We start from the raw sequence: 24,215 nt of genomic DNA, 5'->3' as shown, positions 1-24,215 counted from the left end.
ATACTCCTAAAATCTAATCAGCTTTGGCCCTTCAACTAAAGGAGTTGACCTGTTTACAGACACTGACATTTTGTCTCGTGCTCAATTTCTGATGTTACAGGAAAATTATTTTGCTAAAAATTAAGAAGCTGTTTCCTACCAACATTCATGAAAAACAAAAGATGAATGCCATCTATTTAGTCTAAGCATGAAAGCTAGCTAAAAATAAGGAATCCACCTACCAGATGGTTTAGAGAGCACCATTGTTCAATACAAAAGGAAAGGGAAAGGAAGAGGTTTGTTAACGGCTGGAATCATATTCTTACTTTCCTGGTAATAAAAACAACTGAACTCTACTTTTGAGTATGTATGTAGACATTTAGACACATAAAACAATGTGTGTGTGGCTGTGTGTGCCTGTGTGTATGCCTGTGCCTGTGTTTGTATATCTATTAATTTTGAAACAGAGCTGCCAAAAATACCTCCTCTTAGAATTGCATATTATACATCAATATTATTGTGTTTCTCCCCTAGGTGGAACAGTATCGTAATATTATCTTTCATGGTCCAGAAGGAAGTTTACAAGACTACGTGGCTTATCAGATAGCCCTGTGTCTAAAGGTAAAAGGATAAAACTGGACAGCATTTGGAAAAATGAAAGAACATACTATCAATATTTATTACATTTGTACATTTTTTACATAGCACAAGCAACTGGCTGCAGGATTCTGCTGTGATATAGTCAAAGTGAAGATAGATGCTGATTTATCCAAGAAGCAACTTGCAGAAGTATTCATCAACAGTGGTATGAATTATTTCTGACATTAAGCCATATGCTTATTGATGCTTTCACTGGCAAAGCTACTTTTTAATTCAGAAAATCTCGAAGTTATCTAAAGTCTGACAAACTATAAGAGAAGCATTTTTTAAATTGGATTGTTTCATTGGGGACATTGATTCTTTACAGTATGCTATGCCCAAGAATGGCTTTTTTTCCTAATGATTGAGATGTGTCCAGGGTAGAGGAAAGAGTACATTCAATAGATTCATGGCTTGTCTCTAAAATGCTTTGTTGTGCCCCAGCATGACAAAAGTTCTGCCATGGAGGTATATGGGACAGGGAGGGTTATTCATTGTAAGGCTCTCCTCTCTATGATCAGAACTTTTCTCAGATCATTTTCTTCCTGATACTAATAGGCCACTTCTGGAAAACCCAGTCATCTCAAGGGTACTTCCCAACAATTGGAATATGACAGGCCATGGATGCAAACAAGTAATTATATCAAAGTACACTCCATTCAACACCATGGGACTTATTTCCAACAGAAATCGATTACATTATAAAGCAATGCTTTTATCAAAATATTTCAAAATTAGAAAAAAAAGAGAGAGAGGCACAATGAGAACTATTACTTTTAGAACTAGTACTTTTTTAGGGATACTCATTAAATGTAATTTGTTAACCGTTTTAAAGAGTACAATGTTGAAAACATTGTTTTGGTTTTTTATTTATACAGTATATTAATGTTATATGAACATTAACATTTTGAGTCCCCTTGTGATGGAATATCCAGCTAGAGTGGGGGAAGGGGTGAAAAGACTGGAAAGCTTGGAGTCCTTGTAGGGAATGAAGCAATGGAGGCCAGACCAGAGGTAGACTTCACATAATTTAACAACCGGTTCACCCCAGCACCGAAAATATGAGCGTTTCTCTGTACGTATGCCTTCCACGCATGCATGCGGCCTTCTGTACATGCTCTTTGCTTGTGCGCATCAGTGGTGGGTTTCAATTTTTTTTTACTACCGGTTCTGTGAGCATGGCATGGTGGGCATGGCTTGTGGGCGTGGCAAGGGAAGGATACTATAAACTCTCCATTCCCTCCCCAATCCAGGGGAAGGTTACTGCAAAATCCCCATTTCCTCCCAATCAGCCGGGACTTTGGAGGCAGAGAATATATGGGGGCGGGGGCAGTCAGAATTTTTACTACCGGTTCTCCGAACTACTCAAAGTTTTCACTACTGGTTCTCCAGAACTGGTCAGAACCTGCTGAAACCTACCTCTGGCACATATGCTTGCACGCGGCTTAAAAAACACAGCTAAATAGGACAGCATAGCACCAGCAAGTCACAACTACCAGTTCGCCTGAACCGATACAAACCGGCTGAATCCCACCCCTGGGCCAGACCCCTCCCCCAGAACTGACTGTTGCCAAGTGAATATAGTCAGTCTCACCAGACTGACGTCAGATGCAAGGAATCGCCATGAGCTGATCAGGGTTGCTTCTTTATTGTTGCCTTCCTATTTACAAGAATCTCAGCAGACTGAGTATATTTTCTTGGGAACAGTCAGATAAAGGTTTCAGGAATTCTCATTCCTGGCCTCCTGTCACTTCATTCTCTGGAAGAACTCCAAGCTTACTAGTGTTTTTTATTCCTCTGCTCACTTTAATTGGAGAATTCACCACACCTCTATGTGTCTTTTCCTGCTGGTAATTCATTATAATTAGAATAACAGACTTTTTCAGTGTATGGAGCAACCATATAATTTTGTTCATGTGCTATCTTTAGAGCAATCATCTGTCCTTCCCTTTTATATTCATCATTAAATAAGTATCAGCTCTTAATGTTTTCATGTAATTCAGGTTGTTCCATCCCCCATCAAACATAATGAGAATACCCTCTAAACATGTGAAATGGACTTTCTTTTGCCAGGCACAATAAACTCTGTATATTTCCAGGTTGCTTGATTCCAGTAAAACAGCCTTCAATAAGCAACAGAATCATCATCATTTTAGAAAATTTAGAAAAAGCCTCATTATCAGAATTACTTGGGGAGTTTCTTCGACCTCTTGAAAATCGTGGCTTGGATAACCTCTACACTGTAAAAAAAGGTATAAAATACATTATTTCCTTTGGATTGGTTGTAATCAGGAGTTGAAGAGAAAAGAAGCATTAAAAGAATAGGATTCCATTTTTTCTGTCTCCTTCCTATAGTGATTTTTTAACTCATTTATTTGATTTATATTTGGATTGTGAGTCTTTATACCAGAACTATATAAACTTATATTTTAAAATTATTTTAGACAATGGAGTATCATATGCATATTACTTCCATGAGAACTGTTTCCTTATGGGGACCATTGCAAAATCTCGGCTTCAGGGCTCTGACTTGATGGTTCAGCAACATTTCCTCTGGGTTCAGCTAAGATGGGATGGAGAACCAGTCCATGGCCTTCTGCGGAAATTCTTGCGAAGGAAGGTTTTAAGCAAGGTAGGAATCTCACCTGTTTAAGTTTGAGACAGTTGTTCACAACCAAATATATTTCACATGATTACTAAAGTCAGCATCACTTTATGTCAAGTTTCACTCCTAGTGATCTATCATTATGGCCAAGTAAATTGGTGCAGAAATAAACTTTTAATTTTGATGGATAAATTTTAGGAGTAATCACTAAAGCTGGTAATTTTCTAGGGCCCAGAGGCAGACTGGTACACCATGCTTTATCGTTTTTGAATAGCATAGCTGCAGACCAATATCAGATTATGGTTCATCAGTGATGTTATCAAGCTATGTTAAGATGACACTTACTGTATTATTGGATTGTTTCCAATGAAGTTATTGTTGCTTTTAAAAACAATTCCATGTTAGCTTATTTTTTAGCCTGATTCATAGTCAAACCACAGAATAAGAGATTATCTCTAGGCGCATTATTCAAAACCTACTGCAGTGCTGTATGTTGTTTTTTTGCAATAGAAGAGAATATGTGTAGTTCAGGGTTGAACGCCACAGTAGGTTTTTTGCTGACTGCAGACCTTTTGCTAATAAGGAGAGCTCCAAATCCTTAAGTCTAGCCAGCCTAGTGAGAGATGGTACATCATCTTATCTTCAAAGTATAGTCATAAATATTGCTACTTAATAGAGTGAGTGGGAATGCCAGTTCCTAGTGCAAAAAGGGTGCTCTTTGCCCTGTTCCTCTTTGAGGAACAGACTTGTTCCTCAAAAGAAGCCATGTCTGGTTTACAGTGATTTAAGAAGGACAATAATACTTGGCAATCCCAAGATTGTCTCTTCATTGCAACTGAAAGTTACTCATAAGTTTGGGTTTTGCTATTTTAAAAAGTAAGTTAAGCTTATTGTGATTATAACACATTTTCCACTTTAGAATGTTCAGAGCCCACGTATTATTATTACAATAATCACTACAATAGTCTGTATAAAGTAGGCTCAATGTGAGTCATTGCAATAATTTGCAGTTTGAGACTAAAGCTGAAATGTCCTGGTTCTTGGTTCAGTTTCTTACAGAATGTGAGAAGAAAAAAAAATCTTAATGTAAAATTAAAAATGTTGGGGCATCACAATGCTTGCTTCAAATATGGGACAAGGATAGCAATGCTACAGTAGTTCTTGGTCTTGTAGTTGATCCTAAGCAAAAAACAAGCCAGTTTGTTCTTTACTTTCCCCAATTTGATTAACAACAATCCTCCAACCTCTCTCTTTTTGTTCTTGTACTCCTTTAACGGACTATTCATGAAATAGATGGGGGAGGAGAATTGCAGTAGAACTGTGTGCCAGCAATGGGAGAGGAGGTACATGCACTCCTCTCCTGGTTGGAGTTTTTGAAATAGCCATACTCAGATAATTGAACAAGGGATAAAGGATAACTAAAGGGGAGGTAAGTTGCCTTGGATAAACCCCAACTTCTGAGTCAGAAAATGCAGACCAAAATAGATGTTTTCCAAAACTAGCCTAGGCAATGGCATCCCAGGAATGTCCAGGTAGAGGAGCTGGGCTTTACAGCTGAGAAGAATCTCTAAATGCCATTGACATATTTCTTTTTACAGTAAAGGTAGCTATATTCTGTAATAAATGTTCAGCCATACCCAAAGTCTTCATATACACTAAGGTAGTTAGCCCCAATAGGAGCCATAAGCGCTCTGGGAAAATCAAGATTTTAGGTACAATTTAACTTAAATCTGCAATATTACCATATTCTTCTTTCAATTAAAAGGTAAGTTCTGTTTTACTAAAATGAATAATTCTGTCTTAGCCTTTACCTAGAAAGTGTGTATGTGTTTGTGTGTATTCAATAAGATCAATTTGAATAAATTGTGTATATATAGTCAAAAAGCTAATCTCCTTAATTCACGATGCATTCATGCTCCTGCCTGTTCTGCCTTGCTGTAGAACTATATGTATTTTAAGCCCAGATGGGCACAACAGTGCTAAGTGCATTACCTTTTTAAGAGCAGTTTCACTAAATGCCAACTGCAAGTTAGCCTAGCATTAAAAAAAAATAAATCTTTCTATAGTTGGTCTTCCCAATCTGGCTATAGGCTATAAATCACCGAGATTAGAAGGATCTGAAGCTTTTCTCCTTTTTGAAAGGCATTTCCTTTATAGCTGTTGCTTCAAAGCATGATATTATATCTTAATTGAACTTTGGTCAAGTTCTTCTGCTGCATTTTGGACTTTGTTTCTATCTCTATTACATCTCTCAAGTGCTCTCGGTTTTGTACAAATATTATCATTAAAATGAGCCAAATCAGACAAGTATATGCATGTGCCCATCACTGCAGCACATTCATAAGGCAGCACATTCAAAACTGAATGGATAATTTTAAGTTGTTAACAGCACCTGGCTGACAGCATGTGAAAATGTATGTTTCTGGCAGCTTATTAATAGTGTTACAGATTTAAGAGGATGCTATTTTGTAGGAGACATAAAATTATTTACCTTGAAAGTAATAGTGCTGTTATGTAGAAGCTAATTAAATTACACATAAATTATTAGAGCTTAGGGAGATGTCACCAGACGGTGCAGAGGAAGAAATTTAATTCTTTATTGATAATCATGGATTGGCTCATGCAAAACTGAGATCTGGGCTGCAGAATTCCATTTATTGAGCTTTTATATCCTTCACATTGATTTGTCTTAATCACTATAAAAATATGTCTTAGCAGGACATTTTGAGGAAAGCTTTGATTAATGGTGCATGGTAACTTGTCTTCCATTGATGGTACTCCCAAGTACAGTAATAGAAGTACCCTCAGTGACTATGAGAAATTTAGAAATGCCTAGAGGTTAGGTTGGCCAGTAGCTTAGAGTGTTAGAAACCTGGTAGTTGGCCCTCTCTGACATGCTAAAGCTGATTGGAGAAGGCCTTCCAGGAAGCAATGGTCTAGAATCTTTTGTTAGTGATACTTACAAGTTCACATTTCTTATTAGAAAAAATGCTATGGATTTGTATACTTTTAAAATTGTGAATTCTCAATAATTGAGCCAATGTAGCATATTCCACAATGACATATACATAAGTAGCTCCTCTCTTCCATTATACTGAGGCAATCTCACTTTCCTAATTAAAAGACTGGATTCCCCCCCTCCCCTTTTTTGCATCAAACCACTTTTTTCCTGTTTTGACTATCATATTTGAAACTTACCTTCACCTCCATTTGGGCTATCTCTGAACCAAGCTCATTTGTGATCTGAGCCAATAGTTTTACAAGTCAACATGTGAACGTCTGATAATTTTTTACATCATTAACTTAACTATTTTTTCTAACAACATTATAATGATGTAAACAGACAAAAGAGTCATTAGGAAAAATGTTTCTATCCCAAATGCCTTTTATTTTTGTACAAATTGTGATGTACAACAGTCACTTGTCCCAAGATCATCTCCGTAAAATGTTTTAAACAGCACATTCTGCAAATTATCATTTGTGTAATATTATATCCTGTTTCCTCTTGTGACTGCATGTCAGTTGTACGAAATCTGTGTAGCAAACATTTCTGTAATGATTCAGTGGGAATTTAGCACAATAGTTTCATATAATGTTGACAGGGTGTGTTTATTAGACTGTGCTGTTTCTGGATCCAGTCCAGTGGGATACAAACTCCCACTGAAATGTGTAAAAATCTGTCTTTGTACATATTTTTCTCATTCTTATAGGGCTTGTCCAGTTCTTCATTTATTATCATTGGCAGAACCAACAACATGCTTATAGTTTCAGCAATATACATATAAATGCAGATAGTCCTTGCTGAGCAATTTGTTCAGCAATTGCTCAAAGTTACGATGGCACTGAATGAATGGTAGTTAAGACCAGTCTTCAAAGTTATAGTCACATGATCAAAACTCAAGCACTTGGTAGCCTTCCCACATTTACAATTGCAATGTGTGCTGCAAATTCCTTCACCTGCCTATGCCCCCCATCTCTGCCCTTTGGACTAGTGTGCACTCTACCCTATATCTGCCACACCTGCCACTCTAAGCTGAACTTTGCTATCTTCCACTGCTAATGAGGCACACCCAATTGAGGCAGCTGCTGGCCCTTTGCGAGGTAACTTGAAAGGTTTTTGGTCTATGATGCACCGTTTCACCCAGTTAAAGGTTGCAGACATAAAAATATTAGTAATATATAGATTGTGAATCCAGTTACCATTATCTAAGGACTTCCTTTTTGAGAATATACCTATACAAATGGCAGAAGGAAAGCTGTATTATTCTATAGTAGTTAAAAATCAGAAGACGTCTGATAATATCCTTATAGAGTAATACAATAAAATTCTAACTGCCTAAAGTAGTCCCACAGCGAGATAGGTGGCAAAGAATAGAATGGAGTGGAGTGGAGTGGAGTGGAGTGGAGTGGAGTGGAGTGGCATAGAGTACAATAAAATTTGTGAACTACAGCTCACTTTATCAGAGGGAGTGAGCGGGGAAGGAAGGCATTGCCTAATATTAATCATCATCAAACAAAAACACTCATGGCAGTTTACAGCAATCCAATCAATATTCAGATAATTAAAGCATCCATGGTAAACATAATTAAAAATCAAAACTAAGGAACACAGAGCAGCAGCAGCAGTAATAGTAGAAGTTACACAACAAAAATACAAGAATGAACAACATTGAATTAATTTTTTTAAACTTAGCAACAATTAACTATTCATGAAATAAATAGTTTAAAAGAAAGAACTTCTGGAACATGAAGAAAGATTATGCTACCTTTGGTTACAAAGCAGTAATTAAGAAACAGCACCTTGTGTTTGAATTTTAAATTCTGTATTATCTTTTTCTGCATTAAGGGTGGGGCAGGGCAAGAGCAAATCATTTTTAATTTAGAGTCATCTTTCTTTGAGATAAATACAGTATTTGTAACATATTTTAAAGGAAGATGTTTATACTGGTAATCACAACTTGAAGCTAATTATCAAATAGTAAATTCCCAGGTGTTAACTTGCTTGCAAAATCTGTTTTAAAAATTGTTATTTCCTGTGATTTGCAATGTAAATGGAGATTGCTTACTTTCTTTAAAGAGCAATATAAGATTATCATAAAAAAGTAATCGTTTGTTCTATTTTATGCAGTTCAGGGGACAAATGCCACCTCTCTGCGATCCTGTGTGCAAGATGGTTGAGTGGACTCTTACAGTGTGGGATCAGCTGAACTCATGTTTGTCACGGCTTGGTGCACCCGAAGCTCTTGTTGGGCCCAGACATTTTCTTTCTTGTCCGGTGATGCCTGGTCACAGTCATGCAACAGTGAAGTAGGTCTTTTATATAATTTTTATTAATGCCATTCCATCCTTTAAAACATTTCAATCTCCAGTATGTTCCAGCCCTCCAATTAATCACTCTTTGCTCAATCATTAATCTGGTTAATATATAACTTTTGCCCAGGTAGAAATAGTTGATACTGGGACTGCGGAAGCTGCTGTTAGCGCAGATCCAGTTCTGCCATTGCCTGCTGCAGTGGATGTGGTCGCTCTGTCAGTCACTGAAGCTGGATATGGCTGATTGTCAGACTGGGAGGCTTGGACAAGGGCTTCATGTGCCTTGAGGGTCTCGAAAGGCCTCCGCATAAATTTGCATGGACTTGTCCGAAAGTCACCAACAATCAAGAGTGGCTCAAAGATACCTAACTAGCTAACTAACTACTGGTAACTAACTAACTGACTGACTGACTGACTGACTGACTGACTGACTGACTAACTAACTAACATTTGTCACTAAATATTATTAAAAGTATATTAATCAGGAACATATATTTTAAGGGTATCATTCAGTATACATTCATATGACATGGGTAAAAGATAAGGAGATTAAGATAAGGTATGGTAACATAAGGTAAGATGATAAGATAAGAGGAGAAGACATGAGAAAAGATAAGGATTTTAAATTTCAATATTTATATTTAATTCTATTTTCAGAAAATTAGAACTCATAGAATTCATTAATTCATAGCTGCTATATGGATAATAAGTTCCATCTTTTTAGGAACCCCCAAAAATATAAAGAGTTTTTTAATATATATATATATATATATATATATATTTGAGGTTTGTGCAAATGCAGATATAGGGTCCTTAGACAAAATTCCACAAACTACAAATCTTAAGTTTCCTATTAAAGAGTTGATCCAGAGCTATATGCAGGTTCCCAAATCTAATAATCCAGAAGCCATCTAAAACTTGCTGCTCAGTTTTATCATTTATTTTTATCCCATAACATTTTTATTCTTACAAACAATCCCAAAATATTAAGTTTCTTATATTAGTATATAATTTTTAAAACATTTATTAACATTCAGTAAAATGTTATTTATTATCATTGCTCCTATACTGCTTCCATCATATGACTCTAAGCAGCTTACAATGCAATTGTCAGCACTAGGATAAATGCCTAAACCTGGCAGCAATTACAATACATCAAAATTATTAGTCATATTAAAATATTGACTAAGTTTAAAAAAAAACCCACCTAGGATCACTGTGCCAGACTGGATCAGATGGGCAGGGTTGAGATAAGCTTAACCAAATCTCTGAGAGAACAGATGTTTCTTAAGCTGTTACTTTTTAATATTCTCAAAGGGAAAGCATAAAATACTAGGAAGTAATCATACTTAAACATTTAATTGCTTTAAATCAAATTCTAGCTTTTGCCTGACCTTTTTTAATCAGAGATTAGTTGTGGTCCTTTGCTCCAAAGCACTGGGCACTCCTGCCTTCCATTAATAAGATGGATAGTATTGGTGAGAAAGTCCTGCTTACTTTTGGCCATCACTCATATCTAAAACTGCTTTTAAGACTTCCCAATAGATTTGATAGCTGAACTGTCTAGCATACAGATGGCTATTATCAGAACCCTGTCAGCCTCAATTCTCAGCCTTTAAATTTGAGATAAGGATGGATCTTTTGGGAAATTTTGCTCTAGAGATGAAAAATTATATTTAAGTCTCAACATGTTATGGAAGAAAGAAGGTGAAAAAAACCCACTTTAGTAAGGATTTTTCAAAGGTGGTCAGTGACTGTCAGAAACAGGATTCTGTTTAAATATTTATTTTCTGGATAAATAAAACAAGACGCTAAAAATAAACAAGCAGAAAAATTGCTAAGCGTGTGTTTGTCTCATAAATATCAGCATTGCTCATATACTGTGCTTGGATTTTCATAGGAAGAAGTATTCATCTTTTCCATGGGAGGGGGACTGTGTGTGTGTGTGTGTGTGTGTGTGTGTGTGTGTGTTGTGTGTGTGTTGAACAGACTGAAGAACAATAAAATGTGAAGTCCTTGGGTGATGATATTAAAGATATATTCCCATTTCCTTACTCCCATACTGGTTTCTCAGTTCTAATACACCATACAAAATGCTTCTCTTTTTGGCTTTTAATTCAGACTTTTTCAATTTCAATTTATAAGATGGTGATAAGGAATATTTTGAAACACAGCCAGAAGGAGCTTTCTTATAGGGATGGTTAATGTAACCACTTGCCTCTCTCTGTCAGAAGAAGGCTTATGGTTTTGTTAAGACTAGTAAATCTATCACAGCATAAGCTTTCAGCAGTGCACCTCATTAAATGTAAAATATTTTAGCCCAAGGTAGCTATTATAATGATCCACAAGCTTATTTATGAAATAAGGAGTTTTAAACACTGAGGTTGGAGGAAAATTAAATGCAGGAAGTACAGTTTTCAGTTTAACTCGTCTGTTTAATTTGCCCTGTTTGTGAATTAAATATAAAGAAAGAAAGAAATGGAAATAGAAATGGGATAGGGAAAGCAGATTTGTTCAAATGCAACATACAGAACCAACTTAGTACTTCTCCCTATTTTTAAATGAAATCCTTTTATAATCTTGTCCCTCTCCCCCCCACCCCAAAAAAGGAAGAGAACTCACATTTTTCTAAGTGGTTTAAGAAATCCTAAATGCAAGAACCAAAAGCTGGCCAGCATTAATAGGAAAGTGTGAACTATAATGAGATGTATCTTTATTGGTATTTAAGCAATGAAAAGCTTTTGACTTTAGTAAAACTTTGACTGGTACTTTTATTCTAGATATTCAGGAGATTATAACTGACCTACCTTTCTAGTTTTGAAAGTTGTTTTTAAATATTTCCTTATTTTTGAAGTAATTCACCAAAGAAGAGAAACAAGGTGAATACATGTTTTGTTTGTATTAGAATATATTAACCTTATATATTGCCATTCTGATACTGATAAATAATTAGCTTTTCACATGGTTTAAGTTAAAATATGATGGTTGATATAATATACCAGTGACACTAGCATTGATGTGCTGGTTTCGTTCATTAATTAATCTGATTATATATGGCCAGCATTAAGTTTCCTGATATTTTTCCCTTCTGCAGACCTTGCTTTCTGTTTCAAAAATATTACTTTTGTGAAATTGTTGGGAACACTGTTAGTATTGAAAATCAATATGGTGGAGTAATAAACATGGGAGGACCCAAATAAGATTCTACCTTCACCATAGAAATGCTCTGATTTACCTTGACCAATTATTCTTTTTTTGACCTGCCCATCTACTTCACAAATTAATTATTACAGGAGGAAAAAAGAATGGAGTACTGTGTATGTAGCCACCTGAACTACTGAATAAAAGCATCCAGTTAGGGTCAATCATCAGAGGTTTAGAATTCAGAGCTTTCCGACTCATGCTGGAACCTATCCTCAGGCAGCTTTTGGTGGAGAGAAGTCCCCTGAGGGTGGGTTCTAGCCAGAAGACTAAACCTCTGGTCCTGGTGACCAACCCAGATTGGATCCTGCAACATTATCCTGGGACACATATTCAGGTAGTCCTCGATTGATGACCACAAATTTATGTTGCTAAGTGAGAGATTTGCTAAGTGAGCTTTGCCTCATTTTACAACTTTTCTTGCCACAGTTGTTAAATGAATCATTGCAGTTAAATTAATAACTTGGTTGTTAAGTGAATCTGATTTTGCTTGTCAGAAGGTTGCAAAAGGTGATCACATGACCACAGGACACTGCAAAGGTCATAAATACATGCCAGTTGGCAAGCAGCCAAATTTTGATCGCGTGACCATGGGGGTGCTATCACAGTTGTTAATGTGAAAAACGGTCATAAGTCACTTTTTCCAGGCCCATTGTAACTTTGAATGGTTACTAAACAAACTGTTGTAAGTCAAGGATTACCTATATTTGCCTTCATTTGTTCTGAATAAAAGTTGGAATATAATTCAATTTTTTTTAAAAAAATGACCAACTTAATCCTTTTCTATAATCCATTGTTTTTACAGCCCATGCCTTTTTCTGCCAATACAATGTCAGAGTTCCCCTCCCCCTCAACAGCTTTGGATAACTAATTCCTTAGCAGTTTGAAGAAAATCAGCGCTTTGAGTCAGATAACATTTTGATGCTGATTTATGACCCCAAACTGCAACTAATATTTTGTCAAAATTATGCTGCTTCTTTGAGTACTTTTTTAGTGAATATCACTCTTGTTGGAAAAAATAACAAAATAGACATGCTACCACATTGAATGAACTACTGTAGATAAAACCATTGTAATCTAATTGGTGGTTAGCACTACCCTTTTATTTATATTTGCACCAGTGTCTGGAAATGTAGTTATCTTTTCATCCTGTTTCTTTTTTCGTTCTGTTTCAAGATGGATGTCAAAGTTGTGGAATGCCATTATTGCTCCCCGAGTTCAAGAAGCAATTCTCTCCAGAACTTCTCTTAGAAGACCACCCACATCTGGACAAATGGCAGTCAAAAAATGTCCAAGCCAAGGGCAGCAGGCAGTAGTGAAAGCTGCACTCAGCATCTTGTTAAATAAAGCAGTTCTGCATGGATGCCCTCTTCCCAGATCAGGTAAGCTGTGGTAAATGTGTAAATCTCTGGAACATTTACTTTTGCTGTTGTGATCTTTAGTTTTCTTTGTATAAGCTTTTTTGTTAATTCCTGGGATCATGAGCTTAGAGTGAAAGTAAGGTCAGAATGAAACTAAGTGGGAAAAATACTCTTTTAAACAAAAGACTTAATACCTTGACAACCACACTGCGCTTCCTTAATACTTTGGCAACCACATTGGACCACTGTAATGTCACCTGCTTCTTTCATTTCCATTGTTACAGAAATAGAGCTGTATACTGCAGATTTTAAAGGAGGAAACTTTCCTCTCTCTATGGTATCAAACTATAAGAATTCCCCCAAGAAAAAAGGAGAAAATGTTGCTTGGAGAAAAGCAAACACAAGTCCACGTAAGAAGTCACTCCACTCATCAGCCCAGTCCTGGAGTAAGGTGGAGGGAAGTGCAGAAGGTAAAATATTGGTGGAAATTGGGAGGCAACAGGGATGATTTATTCGGACACTTGAATGAAAACCCCTTATTGACATTTTAAAAACCCAGTCAAGGTTTTTCATTTCTTTACCATTTTTATAAACTCTGCTTAAATCCATTAAGTAACTTCGGAACATAAATTTTCATACTTGTTCAGGGATAGTTGCAACCCTGTTCAAAGATAGAAAAAAGATGGGCATAAAATAGAAGTTTCTGACTTAGATCTTTTCTCTCCCATAGGTATTAAATCAAATAATATATTGAAGGAAAATGGGAATAAAGTGTCTTCCTTAGAAAAAAAGTAAGTTCTGTGTTTGCATGTGATGTCTGGCCCCTTCTCAAGGAGATTTCATATTACAGTTTTCTAGCCATCAAATAAATCAATACATTGTACTTGTCACCTAGGGTATGTTTCTCCATTATTGCACGGAAATTATAGCAGTCAATATATCTTACACAATTTTAGTATGATGGCTGGATTTTGTAATTAAGACCATGTTCTCTAGGCCTTTTGCAAATATAAAAATATTTCCAATAGTGCCAAAATATTGCAAAAAACATTTAAAAAATCAGTGGAAAGAATATGTATATGATAACTGTGAATATCATATTTGAAAATTCTACTAAATTAAATTCTATTCTATTAGTATCCCAGAAGTGTTTGAAAATAATGTGAGGTTTTTTAGGAATAGTCCATGCCGGTAAGAATATTACAGAATTGTCTTTTCTTTTCATATAAAGTACATCTTTCTTTTCAAACAGCTTACAGGAAGAAATTATGCAGAATGGAAATTTAGAGCAGAAGTCTCTTTGATGGGTTCTAGTACTTCTTCATTGTCCATTAGGAAAAAATCTAGAAGAACTCAAATATCAATTGCAGAATAATTAGATTTAGTTTTTTCAGAGGTTTTGAGAATTAAATAGTTTTAGACATGAGGTATCCTTGGTGCTCTCTGAGCTTGCTTGGTTTCTTGCAGATGTTTCATTACCCTAACTAGCTAAACATCATCAGTGCTACCATGTTTCTCCCAAAATAAGATCCAGTCTTATATTTTTTGCCTCCAAAAGAGGCACCAGGTCTTATTTTGGGGGGATGTCTTACCCGCTTACCTTAGAACCATCGCAGCCAGACCACCCACGCTTCAACACCTGTCATGCTGCTGGGTGACTTCTGTGGCCACTCGTGGCCAGATGCCACATGGCACATCATGCTGGTACCCGTGCTTGTGGCAGGAGGCTGCACGGCATGTCACACCAGTGCTCATGGCAGTCAGATAGCAGTGCGACAGATGTCAGGATGTGGGAGGCCTGGCTGCGGTGGTCCTAAAGTAAGCGGGTGCAGGACGCATGGGGCAGCTCCACCACCCACCTACCTCAATTTTTACGCATGCACCTCACTCCAGCTCATAGAACCAGATGGTGAGATGGAGTAGGTGGGGTCTTAACTTGGGGTTATTTTTGGAGTAGGTCTGATTTTCTGGGAAACATGGTAGTAAGGAGTGCTGTTGGCTGTCAGTTTATATTCTAATGACACGCTTGTCTGTGTGGGTGGGGGCAGTTTTAGATATTCTTTGCTTGGGCTATTTATTGTTGGCTCTTGGGCAGTTTCTTGATTGGAGTATTGTTTACTTGATTGTTGGTCTGAAGTTAACCTTGGAGTTAATCTATGCTGATTTGGGTGCTGATTATTGGTGGAGAGGTGCTAGAATCTTTTTCTCTTTTGCGCTGGATGATTGTCTCTTTTGCAAAGTCTATAGATGTTGTTAATGTCTATGTGTCTTTTGATGGCTGATTTGTCAGAATGCCAGGCTTCTGGAAATTCCCTGGCATTTTTGGACTTGGCCTGGTCTAGAATTATCACATTTTCCCAATTGAAACTATGGCTAAATCTGTCTATATGTTATGAAATTAAAGAATTTTTGTCATGTCTTCTGACTGCCCATTGGTGTTCATGTTTGCATTTGGCCAGTCTTATGCCTGTTTGTCCTACGTAGTGGTTGTTGTAGTCCTTACATTGTATGTTGTAGATTACTCCTTTTTTTTTTCTGGGGTTGTTGGGTCTTCTAGTCTGCTTAGGATGTTTTGAAGAGCTTTAGTTGGCTTGTGTGCTACACTTGATTCCATGTGGTTGTAGTAGTCTATTTGTGGTTTCTGAGATATTCTTGATGTATGGCATGTAATTCATTTTGGGGTTTGTGTTTGTTTTGCTGTATTGGGTTGAGTGGTCAGAGATTTTTTGATAAAGTTGTGTGGATATCCATTTTGCTGGAATGTGTTGTATAGATGCTCCATTTCCTTTTTCTGCTGTTCTGTGTTGCTGTAGTGTGTTTGGGCTCATTTGAAAAAAGTCCTTATACAGCGGAAGGTTGGGTTGTTGCTTTGGTAGTGGAGCACCTGGTTAGTATGGTTGTTTTTTCTGTAGACTTGCATTTCTAGTTTGCTATTGTTGTCTCTGCTGATCAGGATGTCCAGGAAGGGTAGCAAGTTGTTGTTTTCTTTTTCCCTAGTAGATAGTTTTAGATATGAATAAAGTATGTGCAAACTGTTTTTTCCAAAATATTCCATTTGGATTGATAATTAGCTACTGTATATTTCATTTATGTCTGAAATAAATCTCTATTTATGCACTACTAAATATTTTTGTGAAGTCCTTGGTGATCTCTGAGTTTCGTTGTTTGCTTTCAGACATTTCATTACCTGATTAGATAACATAATCAGTGTAGTGAATGTGTGATTTGCTCTCTGGCACTCACTGGGACTGATGATATTACCTAGCTGAGTAATGAAATGTCTGCAAATGAAGAATCAAGCTAAGACAGCACCAAGGACTCCACAGTTTAACTCTGAGTTACATATATTATCTTTGGATCCTACCCTATATTTTAAAACATATTTAGAAAAAAAAAATGAGTTCCTTTGAGTTGAAATACTTTCAGCCAACTAAAAATAGATTTAGATTGAATTTTTATTGAATGAATCTAATTAACTTACCCTGCTTCCATGTATATTTTCTCTATTAAACTGTAAGAGATAAACAACCTTTTCTTAATTCCATGTTATAGATTGTTATCTATAACAATCTATGCTATCTATATGTTTTTCAATATAATTTTGTTTTTCTTTCCAAGGTTTCCCGAAGATGATCCATTAAGTGTGTTAAATCTGGAACAGAGACTGACTATTGGTTCAGATGATGAAGTGGATTTTCTACAGGAGCTTCAGAGTATTTGTTTAAGCAAATCAGAATCTGACATCAGTAAAGTATGTATTATTCTTTTCCACAAATAGTAGTCAACTCTAAGTTTCTCTATATTCTATTTTCTTTCCTTGTATTTTCTCTAACCTCTGGAACAATTTCCAAGCTTATGTAATTTTCTTTTGATTCTTACAGTTAGGGTATAAGCCCTATTATGCCCCATTCTTCAGCCTGCCTTCCTCTTACCATCTGCTGTGGCAGTTCTTTTCAAAGTGTCACGCATACAATATGTATTAATCCAAAATGACCATTCCTTATTATGTTGCCCCATAGAAATCTGACTAGCACTGAGTATATATTTGTTCGTTTAAAAATGTTTATTCATACCTAGCTACTGTTCTTTTCTGGTACTGCCTTTTCAGTTACATTATGACTATTCTGTTTTAATTGAATTTTAGGACTATATGACCATTTTTTAATTTCACCTTCATATCTCTGAATGAAGGAGAGCTGATAAATTTTTCATTATCATCAGGATCATTAGGTCGAATTCAGCATGTCCAACAGTATACTTCTCATCTTTCATCCTCCTTTTTTCTCTTCATATATTTTGTGTATTCATAAACCTTGCCCTCTTCCATTTTAGACACATCTTTGATTTCTGTCCCTCATTTTGCTTTGATAGTTAGGCCTTTTTTGAAGAGATTATTGGATTCATTCCACCTCCATGCCAACTATAAGCAACATTTCTGTGCTACTGGACATTGCCTTTGGGGGTAAATACAAAATTGACAGCTAGCTGATGTTCTACCCCTTCTTGTTCTTCCTTTTCTTGCTTTTATTTTCACCCCAAGAAAATAGTTTAAATCAAGAGCTAGTTTGGTGTAGTTTTAAGGTATCACGCTAGAAACCAGGAGATTGTGAGTTCTAGGGTCATCTTGAGCATAAAGCCAGCAAGGTGACCTTGGGCCAGTACCTCCCTCTTAGCCCCAAGAAGGAGGCAATGGTAAACCACTTCTGAAATTGTACCAGGAACACTAAGGGATTTGTCCAGGCAGTTGCCAAGAGTCAACAAGATTCCAAAGCATGTGCACGCACACACACATGCACATACACACACACACACATGCACAAAGAAACACACAAACAAACCCAGACAAAATAACCCTTTTTAGATAGACTTGCAGGGTCAGCGCAACGTGCAACATGTTCATACCGATGTAATATAATGTTACAAACATATAGGTATATGTGAATATGTGTTAGTTATTACTTATTTGGATTTAGGGATTCTATTTCTTTCATTTATTGAATTATTGAGATGTATTTTGTGTTTGGGGGGGGGGCTGTACCAAGGGAGGCTCATTCAGTTTCATTGTACACATGTTGTGCATTGACAATAAAGGTTTGATTTGATTTGATTTGATTTGATTTGATTTGATTTGATTTGTGGGAGGAAGAAGAAGAAGCAATAGCAAAACAAAATGCATCTTCGCTACCAACAATCCTGAAAACTGGATGGTAGAGTAAGGTGGAAGTACTTACTTGTGAGAAATTGCATGTTCCCAAAATGTCTTTGTATTATTTCCTCTGGAGCATCTAACTAATTACCTCTCGAAATAAATTGACTCTTCCTTCTTTTCAAGAGTGCATCTCCTCCTCAGTATTTCAGATTTCATTTTGCATTGCATAAATTAACTCATGCTCAGACAGATGTCATAATGCAGAAAGTTTCAAACATTTAAATAGTGATGACAACCAGAGATTTTATATTGGGTTAAGATTTTGTTTACAAATTGCATTTGTCATATGGGTAATTGGGGAAACCCATATATGTGTGTCTCCTCTGTTTTTAGATTTCATATATATTGTATAAATTAATTCACCCCACAATGAGGAGACTTTCCAAATTTCACCAATAAAACTCTTGTGAGGTCTTGGTGCTCCCTGAGTTTAGTTGTTTTCTTGCAGAAATTTCATTATCAAACTAGGTAATTTCATCAGTGCTAAAAAGATTTCTTGCCAATGTCATTGATTTATTTGGCTGAAGCCAAAGTTGCAAGACAAAATCTGAATCCCAAACTTTCTCACCCAATGTTTGCAAGACTTTACAAAATAAATATAGTAATTTAAAAAGGAAATATTGGCTTATGGATGTTCTTTAAACATTACATTTTAAATTGATAGATTTAACACATATTTATTAAAGACTAGGAATACATTTGGTAATTCAAAAATGTATAAATCTTTCATGCAATGGTGTATTTTAATACAGTATCTCTGTGAGTATATTGTTGGTAAGGTTTTATATTGTTAGGAATTCCAATGTAAGAATGACCCTTATCCATTTTTCACAGATAATAGATTCAGAAGATGAGTTGCTTCTGACAATCAGCACCCCTCAGAAGAATCCAGTCTTTTCAGCAAACATCAGGAATGCAAACATCACATCACAGCAGGTACATGAGAAGCTGCAGGGCATGTGATAGAAGTTTGCAGTGCATATTCAGCTCTTTACATTTGAAAAAAGTATGAAAGTTCTGAGCTAAACTGAGCCTATATTATGGATGAAATACAATCGTTCAATCCCAGTTAATAATCTAATAATCCTATTCAGGATTAATCACTGTTTTCAAAGGGTTTTAAATCCTATTCAGGATTAATTGCTGTTTTTAAAGGTTTTAAACAAAGTGCTATAGCTATAGCACTTTATTGCAATAATTTAATAGATTTTTGTAATTGAGGCCAAACTGTCTCCATTCCAGAATCACTTACTATCTTGTATCTGTAACAAAATTATGGAATGATAAGATGAAATTGGCCTCGTATATTAGATGTTTTCTGTCAAGGAGACAAGAAAAAGCATTTAAAAAAGAACACCCTCTGAAGAAAAGAGTTGAGCAGCTCAGCATTTTGAGGAGAACATTGGGTTTTGGCCATTGAAATACACTGGTGTCATGCAGTGAGCTTTCCAGATGGCTGCAATTGTCATGGAAACCAAGAAGACGTAAAGGAAATGACTGCCTGAAATAGAACTGAGGAGGAAGGCTGATAGAAGATGTGGAGTTGTTGAAGGGCTTCTCTGTCCTACCCAACCTCCCCCCCCACCCCAATTTTTCTCTGGAAAAGAGGGCAAAAGGAAGCAAGCAGAGAGTCCAGCTTAGGAACATTTGCAAAACAAAAAAACCCCAGAACATCTGAAAGACGGAGGCCTTTATGAGATTCTGGTTTTAGGCAAGCAGGAGGATCCAGAGGAAATTGAGGAGAGAAAGGTTGCAATTAAAAAAAGCAGGCAATGTGCAGAAATGTTCATCAGTGTCTGAGCTGGTAGTTGAATTCTGGAATTTTGCATTATTGATTTGTTTAAAATTTACGTAGCTTATAAACTGCCTCAGTCACAAATACCTCTACACAGCATATACAGTACTCCCATGCAATGACAGAATGAAAAAATAGAGTAATAGACAACCTCTTGGGTCATCGTTTCAGTGATATTTATTGACCAGATTACTCAAGGCTTTCAACAATGGCAACACTTCCAATGTACTTGAAAAGTTCTTAAAAATTTAGGGAGACATTTAGAGATGGATCTGCCTTGAAATTAGCCCTTATTGAACTGGATAGCACAGACAAACTTTAGCACAGGATATATTTTACTATATTTAGTCTTATGTCTTAAAGTGTTTTAGGATCATTTTTATGTCATAACATGCTTTATAAAATTTACCAAATGTAATTTCCTTGGGAGTCCTGGGTCGCAGATTTTCTACGCATTCTGCAAGTTTATCCATTTGAAGTAGTTTGGTTCAAAAATTGTTGCCCTGTGATGCACCATTTCACCCAGTTAAAGGTCATGAGAACATGAGTTTTAGAAGTATATAGATGTCCACTGCAAGAACCAAATGGTATCATTCTCATCTCATGGTATACAGTTCCCAAAACAACATAGATGGTTGCTTAGTGTAGTAGGGAGACTCCACCTCTTAAGTCAGTTCCTGAAGGGTTTCTGAAATAGCCAGGTCAGGAGAATTTTCTATAGCGCTGTAGGCTGGGTGGTCATGTTATCTCAGAGTTCCAAAGGAGAAGAGTGGAAAAGTAGGGATTCCCTTCCTGCCCATTAATGTGTCAGTGACTTGGAAATTGATTGCTATAGGGACAGGGGAGAGATTCTTTTTAATTCCTTCTATTACACTTTTGTATTATTTGTGAGCTGCTTAGAGCCTTTGTGGAATTAAACAGCATACATATTGGGCAGGCTAAGATTGCTGGGATAAGAAGTCCTGCTTGGGTCCTTCACCATGTAGGACTCTAAAGGTGGCAACCAGCACTTTGAATTGCATCCAGAAACTTTTAGTTCAGCTCCAGATAAAATGTGAAAAACCTGTGAGTACTGGACCAAATGTATTTTTTCAGTAGTCTTCAAGCACAGCTCCATGTAATCTGAGAGGTGACCAAGGTACCAATGACTACAAGCAGGGCCTTCTGATGCAGGGTGTCATAATTGATGGGAATTATGCAAAGGCCCCTACTAGTCATAGTGGTATCTGCTCAAATCATATCTGTGAGTTCAGAAGAAATATGCAGATCGGCTGGAGACATTTTATGGAACTTTTGACAGAATTGCCTGCTGTCATCTTTAAAAATATCTCCCACCACTGCTGCCTTAAACTGAAGAAATTAAAACTCACATACAAAGAACATTCCATTAGGACGGCCGCAATAATCCAGTCACTGCTACTTAAGAAAATATAATATTTCTGTTCATTTGGGGGGAAAGGGATGCTCCCAATGTAATATCTGAAAGATTTCTTACCCAAACAATATGAGATTAATACAGTTCCATCTTTAATTTACAGGTGTCATGATCTCATAATAATGAGATGACAACTATATAATTTTTGGATATATTTAATTACTACTGCAATAGTGCTTCTGTTACTGCGTCTACTGTAGATAAAAATTAGTAGAAATAAAATGTATCTGAATCATGTCCAAAATTGTGCTTTGATGCAAAGTAATCTCAGCAGCATTTAGCAGCTTTCAGCTTTTCTTTGTGAAGGTCATGCATTTATTAGCCGGTTTCTCTCCAAATTAGAAAGCTGCAGGCAAGCTTTGAAAGAATCCGAAATACAGAAAGCAGATGGCTGAACCTAGATATGTCTTCCATCTTGCTTCTTGAAACATATTTTTACTTGAAAGATGGCAAAAGAGGGGAAGAAGAGATATCCTTTCAAAAATATAAATAGGAATATTTCCTCATTTCCAAGCTTCAAGATATGGTGGTAAAGAGAATCAGCATTATCCAAAATCAATCAGCAGAAATCTTGTTCATTACCTAATACTTTCTATATAGAACTAAGCAAAATGTGTTGCAATTCTTTAAAGTACAGATTTAAAGAATTTATTTAGAGAGAGGGGGGGGATTAATTGTTAATTTTCATTGTTAATTTCCTCACATTTTAGGCAACTCCAAATTCAATATCTTTGCAAGAGCATTTGTAAAAGTCAACTCCAAATTCAAACCAAATCCTTAAATGGAAGATAAGAACATTCAGGGAAGTGGCTTCTGGTTGTGTTGGCTACAGAAAAATTATATATAATTATAATTAACTGCAGGACCAGCTTGTTTTTATTTTTATTTTTTGGTTGGTGGACTTTTTCAAAACATTTGGATGCTCCATTAGATGATTTAACAAAGATTGTATCTGTGTGTATAGTTTTTAATCAGAGAACTTTTTTACAGTTAAAACACAAAAATATAGAAAAGGATAAGAAAGAAAAGACAATAGAAAATGAAGCAAAAGGAAAAATTATTTAAAGATGTGGTTTCCAATCTTCTTTACAGCAGTTATAGATTTGCTTGATATCACTTTCTCCCTTCAAAATTATTTAACATATTTTACTTCCCTCCATATACAGTCTTTTTAATTTATAAATCCAGAAATCACCACTTCATTTTTATCCCTTTTCAGTTAAAATTCCACAAAGGGCTTTCAGTTGTTCATAAGAGTAGTTGTTTCCTTCCCAATCAAACAAGTCACTTTAGCCAGTTCTGCAATTCTACCATCTTCACAGTCTATTCCTCCATTGTGGATACTTCTCTATTTCCAACTTTGTGCATACAACAACTTCCCTGTCATTGCATATAAAACTAATCATACATAAGTCTTTTCTAATTCTAATTCATATTGGTTTCCTCTGAATATCAGTTATACAGTTCTCTGAATCATCACGATATCTTTTTTTTTTTTTTTTGGCTTTTTTTACAAGCCCACCATGCATGCTTTTCACATTGCCAACAATTAAACAATTAAAAATACTTTTATACATCTTAGGCCAGTGTTTCTCAACCTTAGCCCATTTAAGATTTGTGGACGTCAACTCCCAGAATTCCCCAGCCAACCATGGGAGTTAAAGTCTACCCACCTTAAAACGGCCAAGGTTGAGAAACACTGTCTTAGATAATTCTTTTCATGAAACATATACCAACACTACATTATTTTATAAATGTTCTTTCTAGAGTTATAAGACAATGTTATAAGACATTTCTGATGCTTTGAACTATGGAAGACCTATGCATGTGATGCTCTAAAACATTATTCTATTTGCAGGATGAGAATCCTGGGGTCTGTCCTCTCAACAGCAGCAGCCAGTCTGTGGAATGCAGCAACCATAAATCCAAAAAGGAGTCTTTCAAGAGCGGCAGCAGCATTTCAAGAGTGAAATCTTTTCTTCCTGTGCCCAGAAATAAAGTCAGCCAGTTTTCTCAGAATATTAAACGCAGCAGCAGCAGCAGCAATACAAGGCAAACAGAGGCAATCTGTGACTAGAAAGAAGCAATTTGGAACACGCACACAAAAAAAGCAAATAAAGATTCATTTCCTTTTCTGTCTTTCCTAATGAGTTATCTTGGAAAACAAAATTCATCTATAGGTGTAAATAATTTTTAACATGATTTTATCAGTTCTAATGCACCCATAGGACCACAGTTTTACTTTTATGCGAACAAGCTGTTTATAATGAAAATATTATCCTGTATTATACTGATTGATCTTTAGAAGTAAATGGTGATAGCTTCATAAATGCTTTTTTTTAAATCTGAAAATGCTTTTCTGCTTAGTTATAATTAAGAGATCACCACAGAAAGTGTGTGTGGGTATGGGTGTGTATAATAAAAATTTAAATAAATATATTGGGATCTGATCCAGAGATATCTGTATATAAAAAAAGTAGTACTCTATGGAATGCTTCAGTGAAAATGGGGTGTTTCCACTGAATACAGATGCAGATAACTGGTTTGAAACAAAAGGCTGTCTATCAATATTCCATTGTTAGTGTAGCCAGGTGTAAATGTGCATCATTTTACATATTCCGAGATTAATATGCAGGTCCATATTGCTAGTCTGTATTGGATTTCCATGTAGTAGGGTC

The 24,215-nt window shown here is 36.1% G+C and overlaps 1 protein-coding gene across 1 annotated transcript in view; it reads left to right on the top strand.

The window, feature by feature from the left end:
- The window catches only part of CTTNBP2 (cortactin binding protein 2), a 118,502-nt gene extending 94,830 nt beyond the window's left edge, over positions 1 to 23,672 (top strand). Inside the window, exons 13-23 of the mRNA XM_034431039.3 lie at positions 514 to 600; positions 685 to 784; positions 2,718 to 2,870; positions 3,063 to 3,250; positions 8,352 to 8,530; positions 12,914 to 13,119; positions 13,383 to 13,568; positions 13,829 to 13,889; positions 16,717 to 16,849; positions 19,142 to 19,243; positions 23,396 to 23,672. Coding sequence (XP_034286930.2) covers positions 514 to 600; positions 685 to 784; positions 2,718 to 2,870; positions 3,063 to 3,250; positions 8,352 to 8,530; positions 12,914 to 13,119; positions 13,383 to 13,568; positions 13,829 to 13,889; positions 16,717 to 16,849; positions 19,142 to 19,243; positions 23,396 to 23,614 — 1,614 coding nt within the window. The 3' untranslated portion in view covers positions 23,615 to 23,672. The remainder of the gene's footprint in view (positions 1 to 513; positions 601 to 684; positions 785 to 2,717; positions 2,871 to 3,062; positions 3,251 to 8,351; positions 8,531 to 12,913; positions 13,120 to 13,382; positions 13,569 to 13,828; positions 13,890 to 16,716; positions 16,850 to 19,141; positions 19,244 to 23,395) is intronic.
- The last annotated feature ends 543 nt before the right edge of the window (positions 23,673 to 24,215 follow it).

The sequence above is a fragment of the Pantherophis guttatus genome, chromosome 7 (assembly GCF_059756535.1).
Source record: "Pantherophis guttatus breed Tessera chromosome 7, ASM5975653v1, whole genome shotgun sequence".
NCBI classification, from domain to species: Eukaryota; Metazoa; Chordata; class Lepidosauria; order Squamata; family Colubridae; genus Pantherophis; species Pantherophis guttatus.
The sequence above is the reverse complement of the archived record's forward strand: the minus strand, read 5'-3'. Positions and strand labels throughout refer to the sequence as shown.